This window comes from Cricetulus griseus, chromosome 6 (genome assembly GCF_003668045.3).
Source record: "Cricetulus griseus strain 17A/GY chromosome 6, alternate assembly CriGri-PICRH-1.0, whole genome shotgun sequence".
NCBI lineage: Eukaryota > Metazoa > Chordata > Mammalia > Rodentia > Cricetidae > Cricetulus > Cricetulus griseus.
The window spans coordinates 60,373,356-60,390,110 of record NC_048599.1 but is presented as its reverse complement, the minus strand read 5'-3'; the positions used below and the strand labels follow the sequence as shown (position 1 = coordinate 60,390,110).

Sequence of the window (16,755 nt, the reverse complement as noted above, 5' to 3'; positions counted from 1 at the left end):
AGGAACAATAATAAATCATATGGAGATTTATATTTATACTCACTGTGTCCGTGTTTATTTTGTTCTTTACTGTCTGGCTATCATGAGGTGTGTGTGGGCAAAAGCCATTCTTAACCAATAGCATATATGTAGCATGGCAGGAAATAGCATTCATGGTTCCTGTATGGTTGACAGACCATACAGCTAGACTTAGAAGACACAGCCATATTTTTGGAAGAAAAAAAAGAGCATGGGTTTGCCACATGAAGACCTTAAAATAAAAATGACCCTTGAGTCACAAGTTCCCAAAGAAAACATTTCATATTTTATTAATATTATGTGTCTTGAGTTGAATCCTCAAAGTCCAGTTGTTTCTAAAAAGGAACAGTGGTGACAAAGGAAAGGACAACTGTGAGAATATGTGACTTTTTCTGACCCTAAGTGATAGAGCTGGATCACAGAACAGCAGCTCTCAGAGAAGTGTGAGGGAGGAGCTGTCCTGGGACTTAGCCTAGTGCTCAAGACAATAGTTTGCAGAATACATACTTTGGGTCGAAAACATGGAAGTAAAGAAATGCAAAACTGGGGCTAAAGAGATGGCTCAGCAGTTAAAAGGGTTAAAGTGTCTGCTACTCTTGCAGAGGATCCTAATCATGGCATCCCAAGTGGGCAGCTCATCATCACCTTTAACACTACTGCAGGGGATCTGATGCCCTCTTCTGGCCTCCATAGACACCTGCACTCACATTCACCAACCTACACACACACACACACACACACACACACACACACACACACACACACACGAACACACACACACACGAACACACAAACACATGCATGCACATCATTTTGTTACAGCAATGCAAATTTTGGAAGGCATGTACATGAGTGTGAAATTATTCAGTGAAGAGAAAATGCTATCCTGTTCAAATTCTAAGCAGACCATGATGGATTAATCATGGATGTGGAGACCCAACTAACTTCTAATAAACAGATCAATGAAGGAATTCTAGTAGTTGAATTTGTAGTAGGCTTTGAGGTCTGGGAAACACTGGAAAAGACTGGCTGTGTGAGGTGGAATCTGCCTCCCTGGTTGATGGTCACCATTGTTGTAGAACCACTGACCTGGGTGGCATGATAACAAATATGAAGTGTCCCGTCACCCTAAGACCCACAGGGAAGCAGGGAGAACTAGCATGTGATGAGAAAGTGATCTGACAGTGATAACAATCTGAAATGTGGCACCAGTTCCTCCCAAGCTGCTCCATATGTGGATTCCTGGAGGAGAATTCTATTTAATTTTTAGCAAAATGCTGTGGCAAAACTGATAGAGAATGCTAAGGTGAGGCAGAAAAGGTGGCCAGATCAGCGCTTCTAGGCCAGGCTTATTCCATTTCACTCTAAGAACGACCTTCAAGGCAGTAGGTTATACCAGATTAAATACTTGTTAAAAACTAGAATTACATCATCAAGAGGATAGATTTTGACTCATATGGGAGTTTATTGCCATGTGTTCCGGGACTGTTTGGCTGAAATGCTATAAACTGGGCCCTGGAGAATTTACAACCAAGGTGGTGTTGGTGGTTTACTAAAGAGTCCTGTCTAGAAAAACTATATAGCCCCTGAATTCTTTCCTAAAGTGCTCTTTCATTCTCTCTCTCTCTCTCTCTCTCTCTCTCTCTCTCTCTCTCTCTCTCTCTCTCTCTCTCCTATAATTTTTGTTCTTATTCTGGAGAAAACACCCCAACTTACCAGAAGCCAGAGTGGTGTGGTGTGGTGTGGTGTGGCTTGGTTTGGTTTTGAATCAGAAGACTGCCTCTTAAATTATACTGTATATCTTGCTTACCCACCCTTGCCACTTTCAGCTGGCATGTTGTGGAATGATGTTATTCCCTTTAATTAAAAAGTTTATTACCAAATGTCATTATCTCCTTCCCCCTACCTAACTTTGGCAATAGCCAGGCTCCTTGTGCCTCAAACACCATAAGCAGAAGCCTTCTGTAAAGTCATAAGCCTGTGCCATTCCCATAGAAATGGTCTCTTTTTGTGTTTCTTTCTTAGCTTACCTCTTCTCTCTCTTCTCTTTCTGTGTCTCTGTCTCTCCATTCCACCTTTCATACACATAGCTCAAATACAAGAAACACATAGGTGCAGAAAGTTTGAATTCTTCTGAAAGGCTGATGGGCAATAATGGTTTCTGTCTGTCCTACCCCAAGTGCCCATCATGCCATCTCTGCCCTCTGACTGTTTCCACCAAACTCTTCAGTACTCTTCAGTACCCAGGAATACCACAAATCATTCTGAGAGAACCTAAAATAGTGATATGTTTAACTTTGGTAGGCATCACACAGCAAAACTCAGGAATTAAGATAAATCACACTGTAGGTCATGGACATCAGTGTGTGCCATTGCTATTTTAAATGGATAAACAGTAGGGGGGGTGGCTTGGTGGTAGAGTGCTTGACTGCCATGTGCAAGGTCCTGCGCTTAATCCTCTGTACTTCGAAAACATAGTCAACAGAAATGAACAAACAGCAAACTGAAACAGGAAGGCGGGACAAAGACACCCATAAGAATGTGGGTGCCCTTGAAAACAGTAGCTATAGAATTCTTCATTTCAACAAGTCAGGGAAATATGTAAGCCATCATTAATGTCAAGCAGGGCCAGCAAGCAAAGGTGTGCTGACAAAATTGAACAATGCTGTACCCACAGTGATCCAAACTGTATTAAAATCAGGGCCACAGCCAGCTTATTATGAATTAGAAATGAACTAGTCTTCCACCTACTAGACCAACTCAACGTGCACGTGTGGCCTCAAAAGCTTCTCACAAGATCAGATTCCTGACTCAGAACTGGACAAACATTCTCTCTTGAAATAATGCTACAGACTTTATTTTAATAAGGTTCACCTTTATTTCCTGCATGTTTAAAGGACTACATTCCAGAAGAACATGACAAACTGAGAGTAATAAAAAAAATCCATCACATTGACACTTCAGGAAGGTATCATATGGTTCAGCAGTTCTAAGCACTGGCTGCTCTTCCAGAGGAGCTGGGTCCAATTCCCAGCACCCACATGGAAGCTCACACCTGTCTGTAACCCCAGTTCTAGGGGATCCAACTCCCTCACACAAACATACATTCAGGCAAAATACCAATGTACATTAAATACAAATAAATAAGTTTAAAAAAGAAGAAGAAAGGAAGAAAGGGCATCACCACTAACAAGAGACCAGGCCCTGCTGACTTTCCTTAGGCGTGGGAATTCATTTCTTTCCAAGATGAGCTGGAGTTATTTGACAAACATTAGATGGGCACAGAGAAGGGAAAATGAGGCAGAACAAAAAGCCATGGTGGCCCATTCCACCTAAATCATAGGAAGTTGAAACACATAAAGCCCAATGCAGTGGGCTGGAGATACGATTTAGTGACAGAGTATTTGCTTCCAATGCACAAAATGCCCTAAATTCAATGCCTGGCACTACCCCCAATAGGATCAAACTGAAAGCAATAAGCACCTGCCCACTAGACTTAACACTGTGTGTGTGTGTGTGTGTGTGTGTGTGTGTTACAATGCTGGCTTTTATCAAGTATCCTTGAGATTCCAACATTGTGATACATTTGTAAACAATTTTCTCAGGAATTTCAGTGAATAAAAACCAGCAAACATTTACACCCCAAATTTCAAAAATATCAAAGGAATGTACTCAGCAAAGAAGGAATTCAAATGTTGAAATCTTTGAGGAATAGTCTCTATGGTGCATTCATTGAATACAAAGAATTCAGGAAAAAAATATATAATGTAACTTGATTTCCAACTTTCTTAAGCTTAAACCCCAGAGAGTCATGCTTCACATTCCTGTGCTTCATCCACAGCATCTCCAGTCTCCTACTCATCTGCTAATAAAATAGCCAAAGTGATTATACAATCAAAAACACATGCATAATTAAGAGAAATCATTCTGTCTGTTAAGCATTTGGTCATTCATTCTTCTGTATAATATAATGACAAGAGCCCGTTTGCTGTTATAGAATAGTCACTACAGATGAAGTCCATGAGAGACAGGTGACTGTCTTCACTGCGGTTGTAGTTCAGAAAACAATTGAGGGTTGAAAGATTGAAGATTTAGGGGAAGACATCAAAATTTCCCTTTTGCTTTCTAGTGAGTTTCTGAGGAGTAGGCTGGAGCCAGAAGTAAATGCTACATGTAGGGCAGATGAGGGTGGATTCCCTTTTCTCTCTTAAAAGAGAGGGGAAAAAATTGTTCTACCAATGGAACATATTTTACTCCCTTTGATAGAAAAGTTAGCAAAAAAAAATAAAAAAATAAAAGAGGAATCGGGAGAAAGTTGTAATCAAAAACTGTCTGCCAGTTCCTCAAAAGATTACCATACGCCTGGCAATTCCATTCCTAGGTATATGCCCAAGCTGGGTGGCGGGGGGGGGGGGGGGGGCATAAAAAATGTCCAACAAAAACTCCTATGTAAATATTTATATCTGCATTATATGTAATAGCTGAAAAATGTGTAGGGCCCAAGGGCTCACCAACCAATGAACAGACAAATAACATGGGTTACATCAATACCAGGGAATATTACTCAGAGTAAAAGGAGCAGAGCAGGGATACATGCTGCAAGACGGGTAAATCTGGGAAACACTGTGCTGGGTAAAAAGCAATCACAGAATCACAGGTGTGGGTTATATCGCCACCTACAGGAAATACTCAGAGTATGCAAACTTACAGAGGCTTGGAGTAGAGAAATGTAGTGACATTGTAGGGACAAAGATGTATTAAACAAGATGTAGAGGGAACTGGGACAGATAAGGAAGGGACTGCAGCATCACAAGCCTACCCTGTGCTTTGTAAGTTTGAGTTCATCTCTGTGAGTGGTCAAATCCCACCCAGTGATTCATCCTTGGGGGCTGACCCTTAATTCTATCTCCCATCTCCCCGGCATTCATTGTTTCTTCTGTAAGAAGAAACCAACTCAATACTGACTCAGATTTTGAATCTAAGTGATTAAAGAAACAGGAATCAGGAGAGAAATATGAGTTAAGAGGGAAAGATGAAGAAATGAATGTTGTCAAGTTGCCAGGCAAGCAGTTAGAAACATGGGATTGGGGTATTAATTCAAAATCAACCAATCATAGACCTCAAAGGGAATAGATAGACAGACAAACAGACAGACATATGATAGATTGATAGACAGATAGATATATAGATAGACAGACAGATAATGGGTTTTAGAGTAGACTACATTAGAGATTCAAGTTTAAGCTGTTTAAATAGGCTTACAAATTATGACATCAATTTCTGACTTGTATAAGTAATTGAATATTTGTTTATGTTAAAAACTACCCAGAATGATTAACTCTTGCACCATTGTTTTATTACAAAATTCGAGACTGGACTCTGGCATCATGTCTGGAAATATATAAGAGTGGTTTCTGGGCAGATATTTTACATCTTTATGCTGAGACGATTCTGAGAAATAGTCACAAAACACATGCTCTCCAGCTTACCTACTGCTGGTTCCTCTGGATGGCTGAGTTTCAGCTGTTGGTCATCTGAGGAAGAGTTCACATTGATGTCATTCATGGGATCATCCAAGAACGGGGGCTTTTTCAGTCTCCCGATTCCAACGGTCTTTGACATGAAATAGTCTGCCGCATCGTTGAAAGCCCCCTCGTGGGGGAACTGGAGGCCTTTCATCGCCTCCACTTCAATGATGAGAGCTTCTGGCTTATAGTGCCCAGCCAAGGCTTTGGTGAGATAGGAGTCTACAGCAGGTCCACATCCCTCGTTCTCGAGCCTATTTGCATCACCTAGCTGGGTTTTCTGGGCATTGGCTTCAGACTCATCTAGTAACCCACAGAGGGTGGGTGGGCAAAGCTGTGGAGGCCCAAGTGATGCATCAACACCTTCATTTTCTCTTTCAGAAGGAAGGCCAAGAGGGATGCATTTCTGTTGGGATACACACTCCTCCAGAAGACACTTCAGCTGCTCCTCAGAGAGACGTACTGTGGAGTTTAACTGAGGAAGCAAACCAAAAGTTTTCATAGTCAATTGGCTGATTAAACATGTTTATTCTGGGTAAGCTTCCAGGAATACAAAAGAACTCCAAGTGTCAGGAAAGCCTACACCCAACACATGCAAACAGAAAACTAAGTTGTTTTGAAGTGTCCAAAGCTGTAGAGGGCCGAATAGTAACCTACAGACTAAATTCAGAATCAGTGTACACAGGAATCTGGAGGGCGGAATCATGTAACACTGATACAAATGAACCACTGCACCAACCACTGGCACCCTCCTAACACAGAGAAACAACTGGGGCTGAAGATGAAGTAGCTTCTGTTGGATCACAAGGAAAGGAATCCTGCCATAATTTCCAGTCTGAATTCCTCTATCTCTGCCCAGTCCCCCATGGGAGCCACGTGCCACTCAATTCTGAAACTGGGGGAAACCAATACCAATGGCACCCCCCCACACACACACCCCAGGATTCATTATTCATGTGTCTGTCCACAGCTTTCAGTAGACAATACTGGCAAGGACAGAAAAGGAAGGCTGAAGGTGTGTCCCATCCTGAGATGTGGAGTTGCTTCAAAGGCCCTGGCCTAGGCAGATGCCAGGGGCATTCCAAGAGCAGCGCATTAGGGAAGAAAAATTTGATCACACATATTCAATTTCTACTTGCAAAGATTTCCCAGGGCTGAGTGTTTTAAACAAGACATGAATTTAAAAACCCTTTTTTCCTTACAGTCATGTGCCACCACATCTGGTTTACAAAGCACAGACTTGAATCCGGGATGCGGCGTGCTAGGCAAGCATCCTACCCACTGAGTTACAGAGTGGTTGGTGTGCACTGACTGTGTGAAACTGTCTAAAAACAAATGTAATTAACATTAAAAGCCACATTTTTCCTTCAGGGATGTTCTGAGGAAACACAAACATGAAACAGTTCAAAAAGGAATGGTTTTCCTTCAATGAAACACACTGAAAAAGTGCTCTCCTCCAATAAGTCAGCCTTTAAAAACATGGAGGAAAACAGTAGCTGATTTGCACACCTGACAATAAGAAGGCCCCATAAGAAAGCTTACTCATCAATTGCAAAGGCCATAACTTCTACCTCAGCAGTGCTCTTCACTTACTGGGAAAACACACAAAGAAGGGATGAGAGATCTCTGTGAGAACAAGGCCAGCTTAGTTACATAGTGAGTTCCAGGATAGCCAGAGTTATATGGTACAACTCTGTCTCAAACCCAAAAAGAAATTTAATAAAATAAAAACTCAGTTGCAATCACCACTGGAAGTTTGACAATAATAAGGAATTGTCTACTATTTTTTTCTTAGTGATAATCTGGGATTCAATTCAGAAGGCTTAAGCTGAAGTTAATATGCATGTGAAGAATAGGAGTTGAATTGTATAGCAGCAAGTCCTATTGTTAATATATAACTTCCAGAATCCAGATGTGGTACTGTTGCCACTTTCAGGGCACTACCTTCACCCTCCTATATAAATCTAATCAGCTGGACAGCGAGGGCAGCCCTGGTGCAGCAGTAGGCACATAAATCTAACTTCCAAAGTCACTGACACTGATAAAATTGTTTACAATAAGGGAACTTCCAGCCGAATTCAGAAAGAAGACACTACATAAACATTCTCACCAAACACTTGTCATTATGAAATTGTCAGACAACAGGACAACTGGCTCCCGTTCGAGCAGGAGAATAAAGGATGTGGAAGTCGGGTCTCTGGGGTAACAGGTGGGAGGGGAAATTGGGAAGTCATCTGCTATGGTTGTCTGCTTCCAAGAGTACCACTGATAGGCTAGAAGCTTGGAAATTCTGACAATGAACTTGGCTATTATGAACTCTGAGAGAAAAGCAAAACATTTTATAAAAATGAAGAGTACAGAGTCAAACATACATAGAGGAGGGAGAATAGTGAGAATAAGCAAAAGAAAAGTAACTTCCATCTGTAGGACAAACAAGACCTTGGAAATGGAGAACAGAAGATGCTCTCTCAACTAACTTCTCTGAAATGTTTTTTATAAACAGCTAGCGTTTTAAAAAGAGATAAAGGGCAGAGGTGCTGCTCGGGGGCAGGGAGGATTCTTCATGTTCAAGGCTCTGGGTTAAATCCTCAGTGCCACCAAAATATAAAGAAAAACATATGAAAGCAAATGAAGAAACACTTCCCGTTGATATAGGAGAGCAGCCTGGCTATGAGTACAAAAACAATTTTAAAAATAGAGCTTGTCTTCTTTAGCCTTTCCACAATACAGGGGTGAATTGTTATAATTCTTCCTCTCAAAACATTACAGGCAAAAGTGAATCAAATATAGTAATCTTGAAAACTTAAGTGAGTTCAGTGTTTCTGGGTGGGAGTGTAGATCAGAAAATACCATGTGACCCACTTTTTCTTATCTTCTGGTTCCCAACAGAGTCTTGCCCACAGAAAAACTCAATAAATGTCTACGGTGGGAATTAGATAAGTGAAGAAGGCCCAGAGTGTTTGGAACATGCTTTATTGCATATGCCACTTAAAATCTACCTTCCAATCACAGATGCTAGCCTGGACTACACTCGGGCTCTGTACAGCCATCACTGACCACAAAGGCCATGGCTTAATCCAAATTGTTCATGGCACTCCTGAGCTATTGAGCTCCATGGCTGAGCCACTCGGTGTGAGCAGTCAAGGAACCTGCTCAAGCTTTCACCTCCAAGAATCCACTGTCTGTGTCAGCTGATCTCCATACTTTCATAAACTGGCCACGCTTGCTATTCCTGCCCATCCAGTGCACCCAGTCTTCATTTGCTACCACTGAGAACAAAAGCCCCTCTTCCCATCTTCATTTTAGCTGGCCTTTCATGAGTCTTCTTTTCTTTTATTTTTTTAAGGTTTTATACACATATATACTATACTTTGAGGATATTGCCCATTCGAGTCCTCTCTCCTTCCTATTAGCCTCTTTGTTCCCCTAAGCTGTTTTACTTCTACTTTTATATCATAGGTGTGTGTGCATGTGTGTGTGTGTGTGTGTGTGTGTGTGTGTGTGTGTGTGTGTGTGTGTGTGTAAGAGCCACTGTTAGAGAAATCAACCAACATTTGTCTGCCTGATGTGGGGGACTGAATATCGCTGTTATGGAATATTCTGGGTTCCAGGCCCTGGCCACATAAACTGCCGTGGCACCGAGTCGCCATTGTATTGTTAATTAACACCAGGCTGTAACTGTTTACCTGGCCTGAGGGTAATATGCTTCTTATTTGCATCTGTATGTGCCTAAGCATCTGAATAGGCCCTCACCTGGGCGGAGGTGCTGATGGTATGGGAGTAAAGTAGGAGCAGAGAAGGTTAGGAGCAAAGGGGGCAGTGGGCCAGTGGAGAGAGAGAACAAAGGAGAAATGGTTACCTCGTGGTACTAGTAAGATGGCTAAGGGACACAAAAAGGATGGCTAATAAAAAAAATAGCTCTAGTTCCAAAACATGGAATTGAGAGCTCTCTAAAGATGACAAGATGCCTGTTTTGGTCTTTATTGTCGTTGCGTTCCAAGAAGCTTCCAGGTTCACACACCCCCACTCAGGTAGAACCTCATGGCTGTCATGGGTTAAAGCTGAGATAAGCTGGGTCTCGACAAATTGGCGCTGAAACGTGGGACTGAATACGGGGGACAGAAGCCATGGACACCACAAAGAAAGAGGCAAGGCAGAGGCTTGGACACTTCGGAGAGATAGTCGTCTCGGGCGAACTGGTTGGAGAAGAAGCACGCACAAGAAAAAGAAGAAAGAAGTGGCCAAATGTGGTGAGTGAACAGTGTTAAGTCAGGAATAAAACTGTATATAATGGTAGAAATAGAAAACAGATAGATGTAATATAAAATAGCAGCTGACGAAAAAAGGTAAAGCAGGTTATTTAACCCTTAAAGTGATGGAAGATGGGCAAATGAGAGAATGTCAGCCAGCAGCTGATGAAAATAGGTAAAGCAGGTTATTTAACCCTTATAATAAGAGAAAATGCACACAGTAGGTGTGAGACTGAAATGTTCAGTCAGGTTGAAAGACCTCAGAAGAGACCCGCACCCAGGAATCAGCGAAACCACGAACTCTGGATGCAAGAACAAGAGGATTTATTGATGGCGCCGGGCACCCGGGGACTTAGCTTTTTGTTAGGCTAAGCCCTGAGCCCCGGAAGGGGAGTCCTTTTATAGGGGAAAAAGGCACCGTAATAGTCAGGCGAAATGGCCTTTATCTTTTGCCGGTCCAGATGGCTGACCTTGGGACGGAGCGGTCCGGCGGGGGCCGGGGCCGGCCTTGCGCGGCGGCGGGGAAGTGCCGGCAGCTGTGGGGATCAAGGGTCAGGGGGTGCAGGGGAGGATGTATTCGCCAGCTGCATGCGGGAAAACTTAAAAGAGAAAGCTAAGTGAAAGGTTCAGGCATTATGCTGGCCTGCCCCTGTTACCTGGTGGAATCCACTCAGGCAATACCCTGGTCAGCCCAAAGTTCCATGGGAAAGAAGTCTGCACACAGGTGCAGAGGACCCCTTTAAAAGATAGGCCCCTGCACCTTTCTCTCTCTCTCTCTGCCCCTTTACGCTCGCGCGCTCTCTCTCTCTCTCTCTCCCCCTGTTCCTGCTCTCTGTCCCCTCTCTCTGTTTCCCCGCTCTGTCTCTCTATGGCGACCGGCCATGGTGGTCAGCCATTACCCTGTTCCTCTTCTTAGTCTACCCATTCTGCCTTATAATAAACTTATAGTCAATATGTCTGTCTCAATATTTCTCTTTTCTTCTTTTTAAACAAAAGAATAACATTTTGGCGCCCAACGTGGAAAGGCTCTGCCCTTATACCTTCTGCGACCTGCTGGCGGGCGCATGTTAGGCTAAGGGTAACCTTACAATCCACTTCCATCTCCGCTTTTCCTGGCACTCCCTCCTGCCTGCAACAGCCTGAGATGCCGGAACTCAACTTGCGGCTTTTCCAACTAAATATTTCTGGAACTCACTGATCTGCCTATTCGCTACAATCCGGTAAGAAACCCAAACCGTTCCTATGGGGCAGACCCAGCGCTGTTCAATCTGGGTCCATTTTTCAGTTTCGGGCCGGGTGCTCTCAGACAGGGCAATCTATGCATTTTTCGGCCTTGCCCACGGGAAATACACTTTTACGGGATCTTTCGGTTACTGGCAGCAAATAGGTAAATTAGCGGAGTTCTGCCTCCCAGTGGGAACTTTCTTTCATCTGGGAATGTCCCTCATTGTTCTGTTTGTTCTTTCTCTGACTGTGTTTCCTCTTGGTTGGCAATGTCTGCTTGAGATGCTCTGAGAGTTTTGTTTGCTGGTTTCCATTTTGTTTGTTTGCTGGTTTGAAACTTTTCTGGCAATTGAAAATGTGCTTACGGGGGTCACCACCTCGACCACGTGTGCTACCCTGGGGGCTGCCATCTTGGTCATAATCAGGTGACCTGGCTTAGGCCTGCCTGCTCAGTTCAGTGACTTCCACCGGCAAGCACTGCCACCTGACATCTTACTTTTTATTTCTTTCACTTGTTGGGTGCATTTCCTAAAGGTCAGGCATGGGATCCCGCTCCAGGAGCGGTACTTTTTTGCTTTTTTCAGTTCGGACTGCTGGGTCCTTTTTCGGTTTCGGGACAGCTGTGTCCCCTTCGGGGCCAGGCCCCTGGCAACTCCCACGGGCAGACGTGCATCCGTAGAGGAGCTTTTTGCCGGTTCTCCACCTGCCTCACCCATGGGAAATGCACAGAGGAACCTTTCTGGTTTCATCCAACAAGCAGGTAAACAGACAAAAGCGGCTTACAGTTGCCGCCGTTTTGGTCATGTGACCTACCTGTAGGCACGCACAGCTCCAGCGGCCTATCGAGCAAACCTGTCTGCCAGATTTTTGATTTCTGCCAGATCTTTTTGCTTTTTATTTTTGTCTTTTTCTTCTTTTATTTTTTGTCTTTTTCTTTCACTGGCTCTGTTGTTCATGGCTTGTTTACTAAATACTGTGCCTTTCCAGGACCCTCTGTTTACTCTGTCTCTTTAAATCTCCTGTCTGTTTGCTACAATGTACGGATCAGAGATTACAATCTGACTCCCCCTTTACTGTTATCCAGTCCTGCTTATCTCTGTACCTGTAATTTAACTTTATACTTATCTAGCTCTATATACAACTTAAATTAAACTATTAAGTCTCATATTTCTAAATTGCTATATATCTTTAAATGATGATAAACATTTAAAGTCTATTCAAATTAACAAAATATTTATACCACTCAGTTTATCCTGTAAGCCGTTTACAAAGGTACAGCTTTTATTACAAAAAAGGTATTTTTTCTCTAACTAAAGACAAACTTAACTGCTAAGATACTAAACAGACAGCCCTCAAATGCTCAGAGATCTAGAGAATATGGCATTTAAAATGTTTTGTTAAAAAGCTTTTTGTAACAGAGAGATAGGCCAGCTGCTGGCCCACCCCATTTCCTCCGAGAAGACTGGGCACTGAAGAAACTTCATCTCAGTGACAACTCTGGTCACTGAGCAACCCTGCCCTTCACCTCAACTGGTACAAAGTATTCCAGACCATGGACAAGAGGACAACGGAATCAACTTTCCCGGTGTTGCTTGGGCCAACGGTAGGCGAGTCTTCCCAAAGTCTCTAATCCACAGGTCGCAAGTTATCAGCAAGAAGGCAGGTGTCCTGCAGCCCACTACTATGGATGGAGCACCTTGGGGATGGCTGTCCATGCAGCCTGCTGGCAAGTCTCTGTTATTCTTTAATCATTGATTCAGGTAAAATCTTATCCTTCTCAAGAACTCTGATGCTTTTGACGACTGATAGTCTTGCTAACTTAAAGCAAAACAGATTCCAGTAACAGGTATTTTAGGGTTTATCTATATAAATATAAGAAAGTCTAAGATGTATAAAAGTCTGAGAATGTAGTTAAAAAGGCCTGAGGATAAAAAGGCTTAAATGATGATAATGAGTTGAGACATTAAAAAGAATAAAAAATGTTCCTGATTTCTCTTATTTCTCATGCTACTGTTCATAGTCAACAATACCACTATAGGATCATAACTACAAGGTCAAGGTTAAGATACTTTTCATTGTCAAAAAAAAAATCTGTCTATTTTAAAATGGTAATACTTTCAGCCAAATTGCTTCTAACATGAATATGATTCTAACATGTCTAATACTTATGTTTCCACAAACTCTAAGGATTCTTGTAAGTTCCAGGGAGTTCCATACAGCCTGGACTACAATGAAACAACCAGCTTCCCCAGGACGTGGCAGCACCCCAACCTTCTCGGGTCCCCCAAAGATGGTCAACGCCCCCACGTCAGCAGGAAGCAGTCTTAAGAATTCGACGCCCTTATTCCTTAACCTGCCATGTCTAAACACCCCACCTTTTTTTAATAATAAGTAGAGGTGGGAATGAAAGGTTCAGGCATTATGCTGGCCTGCCCCTGTTACCTGGTGGAATCCACTCAGGCAATACCCTGGTCAGCCCAAGGTTCCATGGGAAAGAAGTCTGTACGCAGGTGCAGAGGACCCCTTTAAAAGATAGGCTCTTGCCCCTTTACTCCTCTTTCTCTCTCTCTCTTTCTCTCTCTCCCTGTCTCTCTATGTGCTTTCCCGTCTCTCTGTTTCCCCGCTCTCTCTCTCTATGGCGACCGGCCATGGCGGTCAGCCATTACCCTGTTCCTCTTCTTAGTTTACCCATTCTGTTGCGCCTTATAATAAACTTATAGTCTTAAGTCTCATGTCTGTCTCAATATTTCTCTTTTCTTCTTTTTAAACAAAAGAATAACACTAAGGGCGGGGGTCTTTCAAGGTGATAAAGTAGTAAAATGTAAGGTGTTAAACGCAGGAATGAAAAATGCAGGTAATTGTAAATATGAAACAGAAATACTAGCCAGAGAATGAAGGAACCAGCTTCCTTTTGGCAGCCATAACAGCTGAACACGTGCTTGCCATAAACCTGCCTTGGTCACGTAGAGGTCAGATGCCTGTCTCGTGACAAGGAGCCAATCAGAAGTTAGCTGGTGGCGCTATGCTTTACGACCCTGGGTGTGCTTTACGGACAAGCGCATGACAATGACGTAAGAGCATAGCAACCACCCTGGGAGGGCCTATGAGCCATAGCAACCAGTTGACCAACACAGGGCAAGCCCTCCAAGCCTGGAAGCACACCAATCGTAAGCCTGTGCGTACCCCTAGACACTCCCCTTACGCTGCCCTATAAGATCTTTTGGGAGACGCTAGGAGCCGTCTTTTCTAGCCATCCGCCATGGCGGGTGGGTGAAAGACCCGAGCTAACATGGGGTTAGCTCGTTAATCTACAATAAAGCCTCGTGCAGTTTGCAGCAAGCTCTAGAATCCGCCTGGTGATTGGGGTGACCGCGAACCTGGCCTGAGACCCCGGATACTTGAGTTTTCGGGGGTCTGACAGGTAAAGAGAAGTAAGTTAGCCTTGAAAGTAAAAATGTATATAGTTAGAGAAATCAGGCAGGTAATTGTTAGTCAGATGATTGTATATTTATTTACTTGGGTATAGTTTAATAGCCAGGAGAGCTAAAACAAAGTGAAAGCAAGTATAGGAGATTTTAGAGTTTAAAAGTTTTAAAAGGATTTTTCCCGCTTGCAAAAGCCACTGCCATGATGCAGCATTTCAAGTTGTGCAAGGGCTTGGGAAGACATAGGTGCGGGCTCGCATACACTCAGGCCCTCAGGAGATATCTAGGAATGTAATGGAGAACAGGAACCTCCGCTCCTACTTAGGGGCGGCTGGATAGTAAAGAATATATAGGACAAATGATTGGGATCAGCAGGGAGAAACAGTTAATAAGTACCAAGATAGAGAAGCTTCACTTGCTTCATTTTAAGCTGGAAATACAGAAAGGCAAATACTCAATGGTAAAATTCAGCAAGAGCTAAGAGAATTGGAAATTTTAATGAAATTGCTTACAGGAAATAAGAAATTTACTGGTTTCCTTGGATCAGAGAGAATGGCTCAGGGGAACATAGCAGGATACATGTGCCAATAACATTCGAACAGCTCTAGGAATTAATAATGGCTTATGTCCAGTATGGACCAACAGAGGCTGATAGGGAATATTGCTGTAGAAACCTCACCCCTAGGAAATTGAAAGCGGGTAACCAAGGCCTGCCAGTCAGGAGGAGGATATTTGCTATAGAGAGCAGGCAGGGACCTAGGGAGTTAGTTCAGAATTGATTTCTAGGCCTGTATGGACGTTATACAAAAAGGTTAGAGACACAGGTGAGGGAACTTTGGTTGTGAAATAGCTAGCTTATGATAATGTTGGTAATGCATGCCAGACCACACTAAGGCCTCACAGGAAGAGGACGGATGTGGCGAGTTCGTTAAGAATTGTTCAGATATGGACCTAGCTTACACTCAGGGATTAGCGATGGTGGCTGCCTTACAGGAACTTCAGTTAAAAATAAGTTATTCCAACGCAGAAAGCAAGGCATAGGGAGAAAGAAATGCACAGAGCCTTCTAGAGGTTGCTTTGGACATATTTAGGAAAAGCTCCAGGTCAGAGTCCCAACAAAAGAAAAAATAAGGGATCAGGCTTGTGGGCAAAATACAGCCGCAGATTTTTCAGCGACCCAGAGGGCATAGACGAGCTAAGGCCAAGGTCAGCCGTGGCAGCGGCCGTGGTCTGCCGGCCCTCAGCCAGCGGCTTGGTACCACCTCGTGCAGGCGTCTGTGGCAGGCTAGACAAAAATCGCTGCCGGGTCGGTGGACAGCCTGCCTCCACGTGGTAACTTACAGCCTTGGGAGGTGCCGCCATGGTTGATGGCTAATTAATGTATATAAATGCTATTAATACAGCCAGACAGAAACTGTTTTTTGAGACTTATAAAAAAGAGAGGGCAATATATTTAAGCTTGATATTGTTCAAATTTTGGATGCTCATAGTTCAAAGATTAACTATAGCTACTATATTAGGAGAAATTTCAATTAGGGATTTCTCTTTTCTACAAACTGATCATAACCTAGGCAAAAGGAGAAATGTGAGACGTATGCAAGTTATGAATGAACGGTGTGGCCACACCTGGATGCATGATGTATTTGTGAGTTTATGAATGCGTATGAATGGAAATGCCTAAATTGCCTTGGATATGATTAGAGAGATATTTACATTGCCTCGGATATAGTTTTAAAAATATCAAAATCATTTTAATATGGTCAAAAAGAGCATCCAGTCAGTCAGTCAATGTCTTAACAGGAAAAATTATGATTTCAGCCCTAGGAGACAGTCAATTAAAAAGTTAGCAAAGGCCTATAGCGTTAGCTTAGAGGCATGAGGAATCTATGGATGATTCTGTAAAATTTGGCAGATGAGAGGATACAGGTCTTACTAAATTTTTATGGTTAAAAAAGGAAATCTAGAAAATTAAAGTTGATACATGATTTTTAAAAAGGGTTTATGAGAAGCCTCAGGAGAGAGCCATCCTGTTAGGTTCACAGCTTGAATGTGTCTTTACATATGCAAATTAAGCCAGGTCAGCCAAGATGCAAATGAGGTCTTACCAGCTTGTCAGTTTCGAAGGTTAGATTAGAAAAGGCTACTCAGAAACTTTAAATAAATTTGGAGAATAGTTAAAGACATATGTCATATTCTAAAGAAATTAAGGCTTGATAAATAGCAATTGGAGAAGATAGTTTAAAATCTTTAAGTTTTTTAGAAATTGTTAAAAAATATTCATTGGTTAAGTACCTTTTTAGGACCTCTAATGAT

At 42.8% G+C, this 16,755-nt stretch overlaps 1 protein-coding gene across 5 annotated transcripts in view; it reads right to left on the bottom strand.

Annotated features, from left to right (window-relative positions):
* Fsip1 (fibrous sheath interacting protein 1) overlaps positions 1-16,755 on the bottom strand; it is a 147,430-nt gene that overhangs the window by 3,955 nt on the left and 126,720 nt on the right. For 4 of the 5 annotated variants that reach the window (XM_035446115.1, XM_027422227.2, XM_027422226.2 and 1 more), the window contains exon 11: positions 5,508-6,018. In XM_035446115.1, the coding sequence (XP_035302006.1) occupies positions 5,508-6,018 (511 nt within the window). Of the gene's footprint in view, positions 1-2,882; positions 3,884-5,507; positions 6,019-16,755 lie in introns of those variants that run through there. The other variant, XM_027422229.2, reaches the window with a different exon arrangement.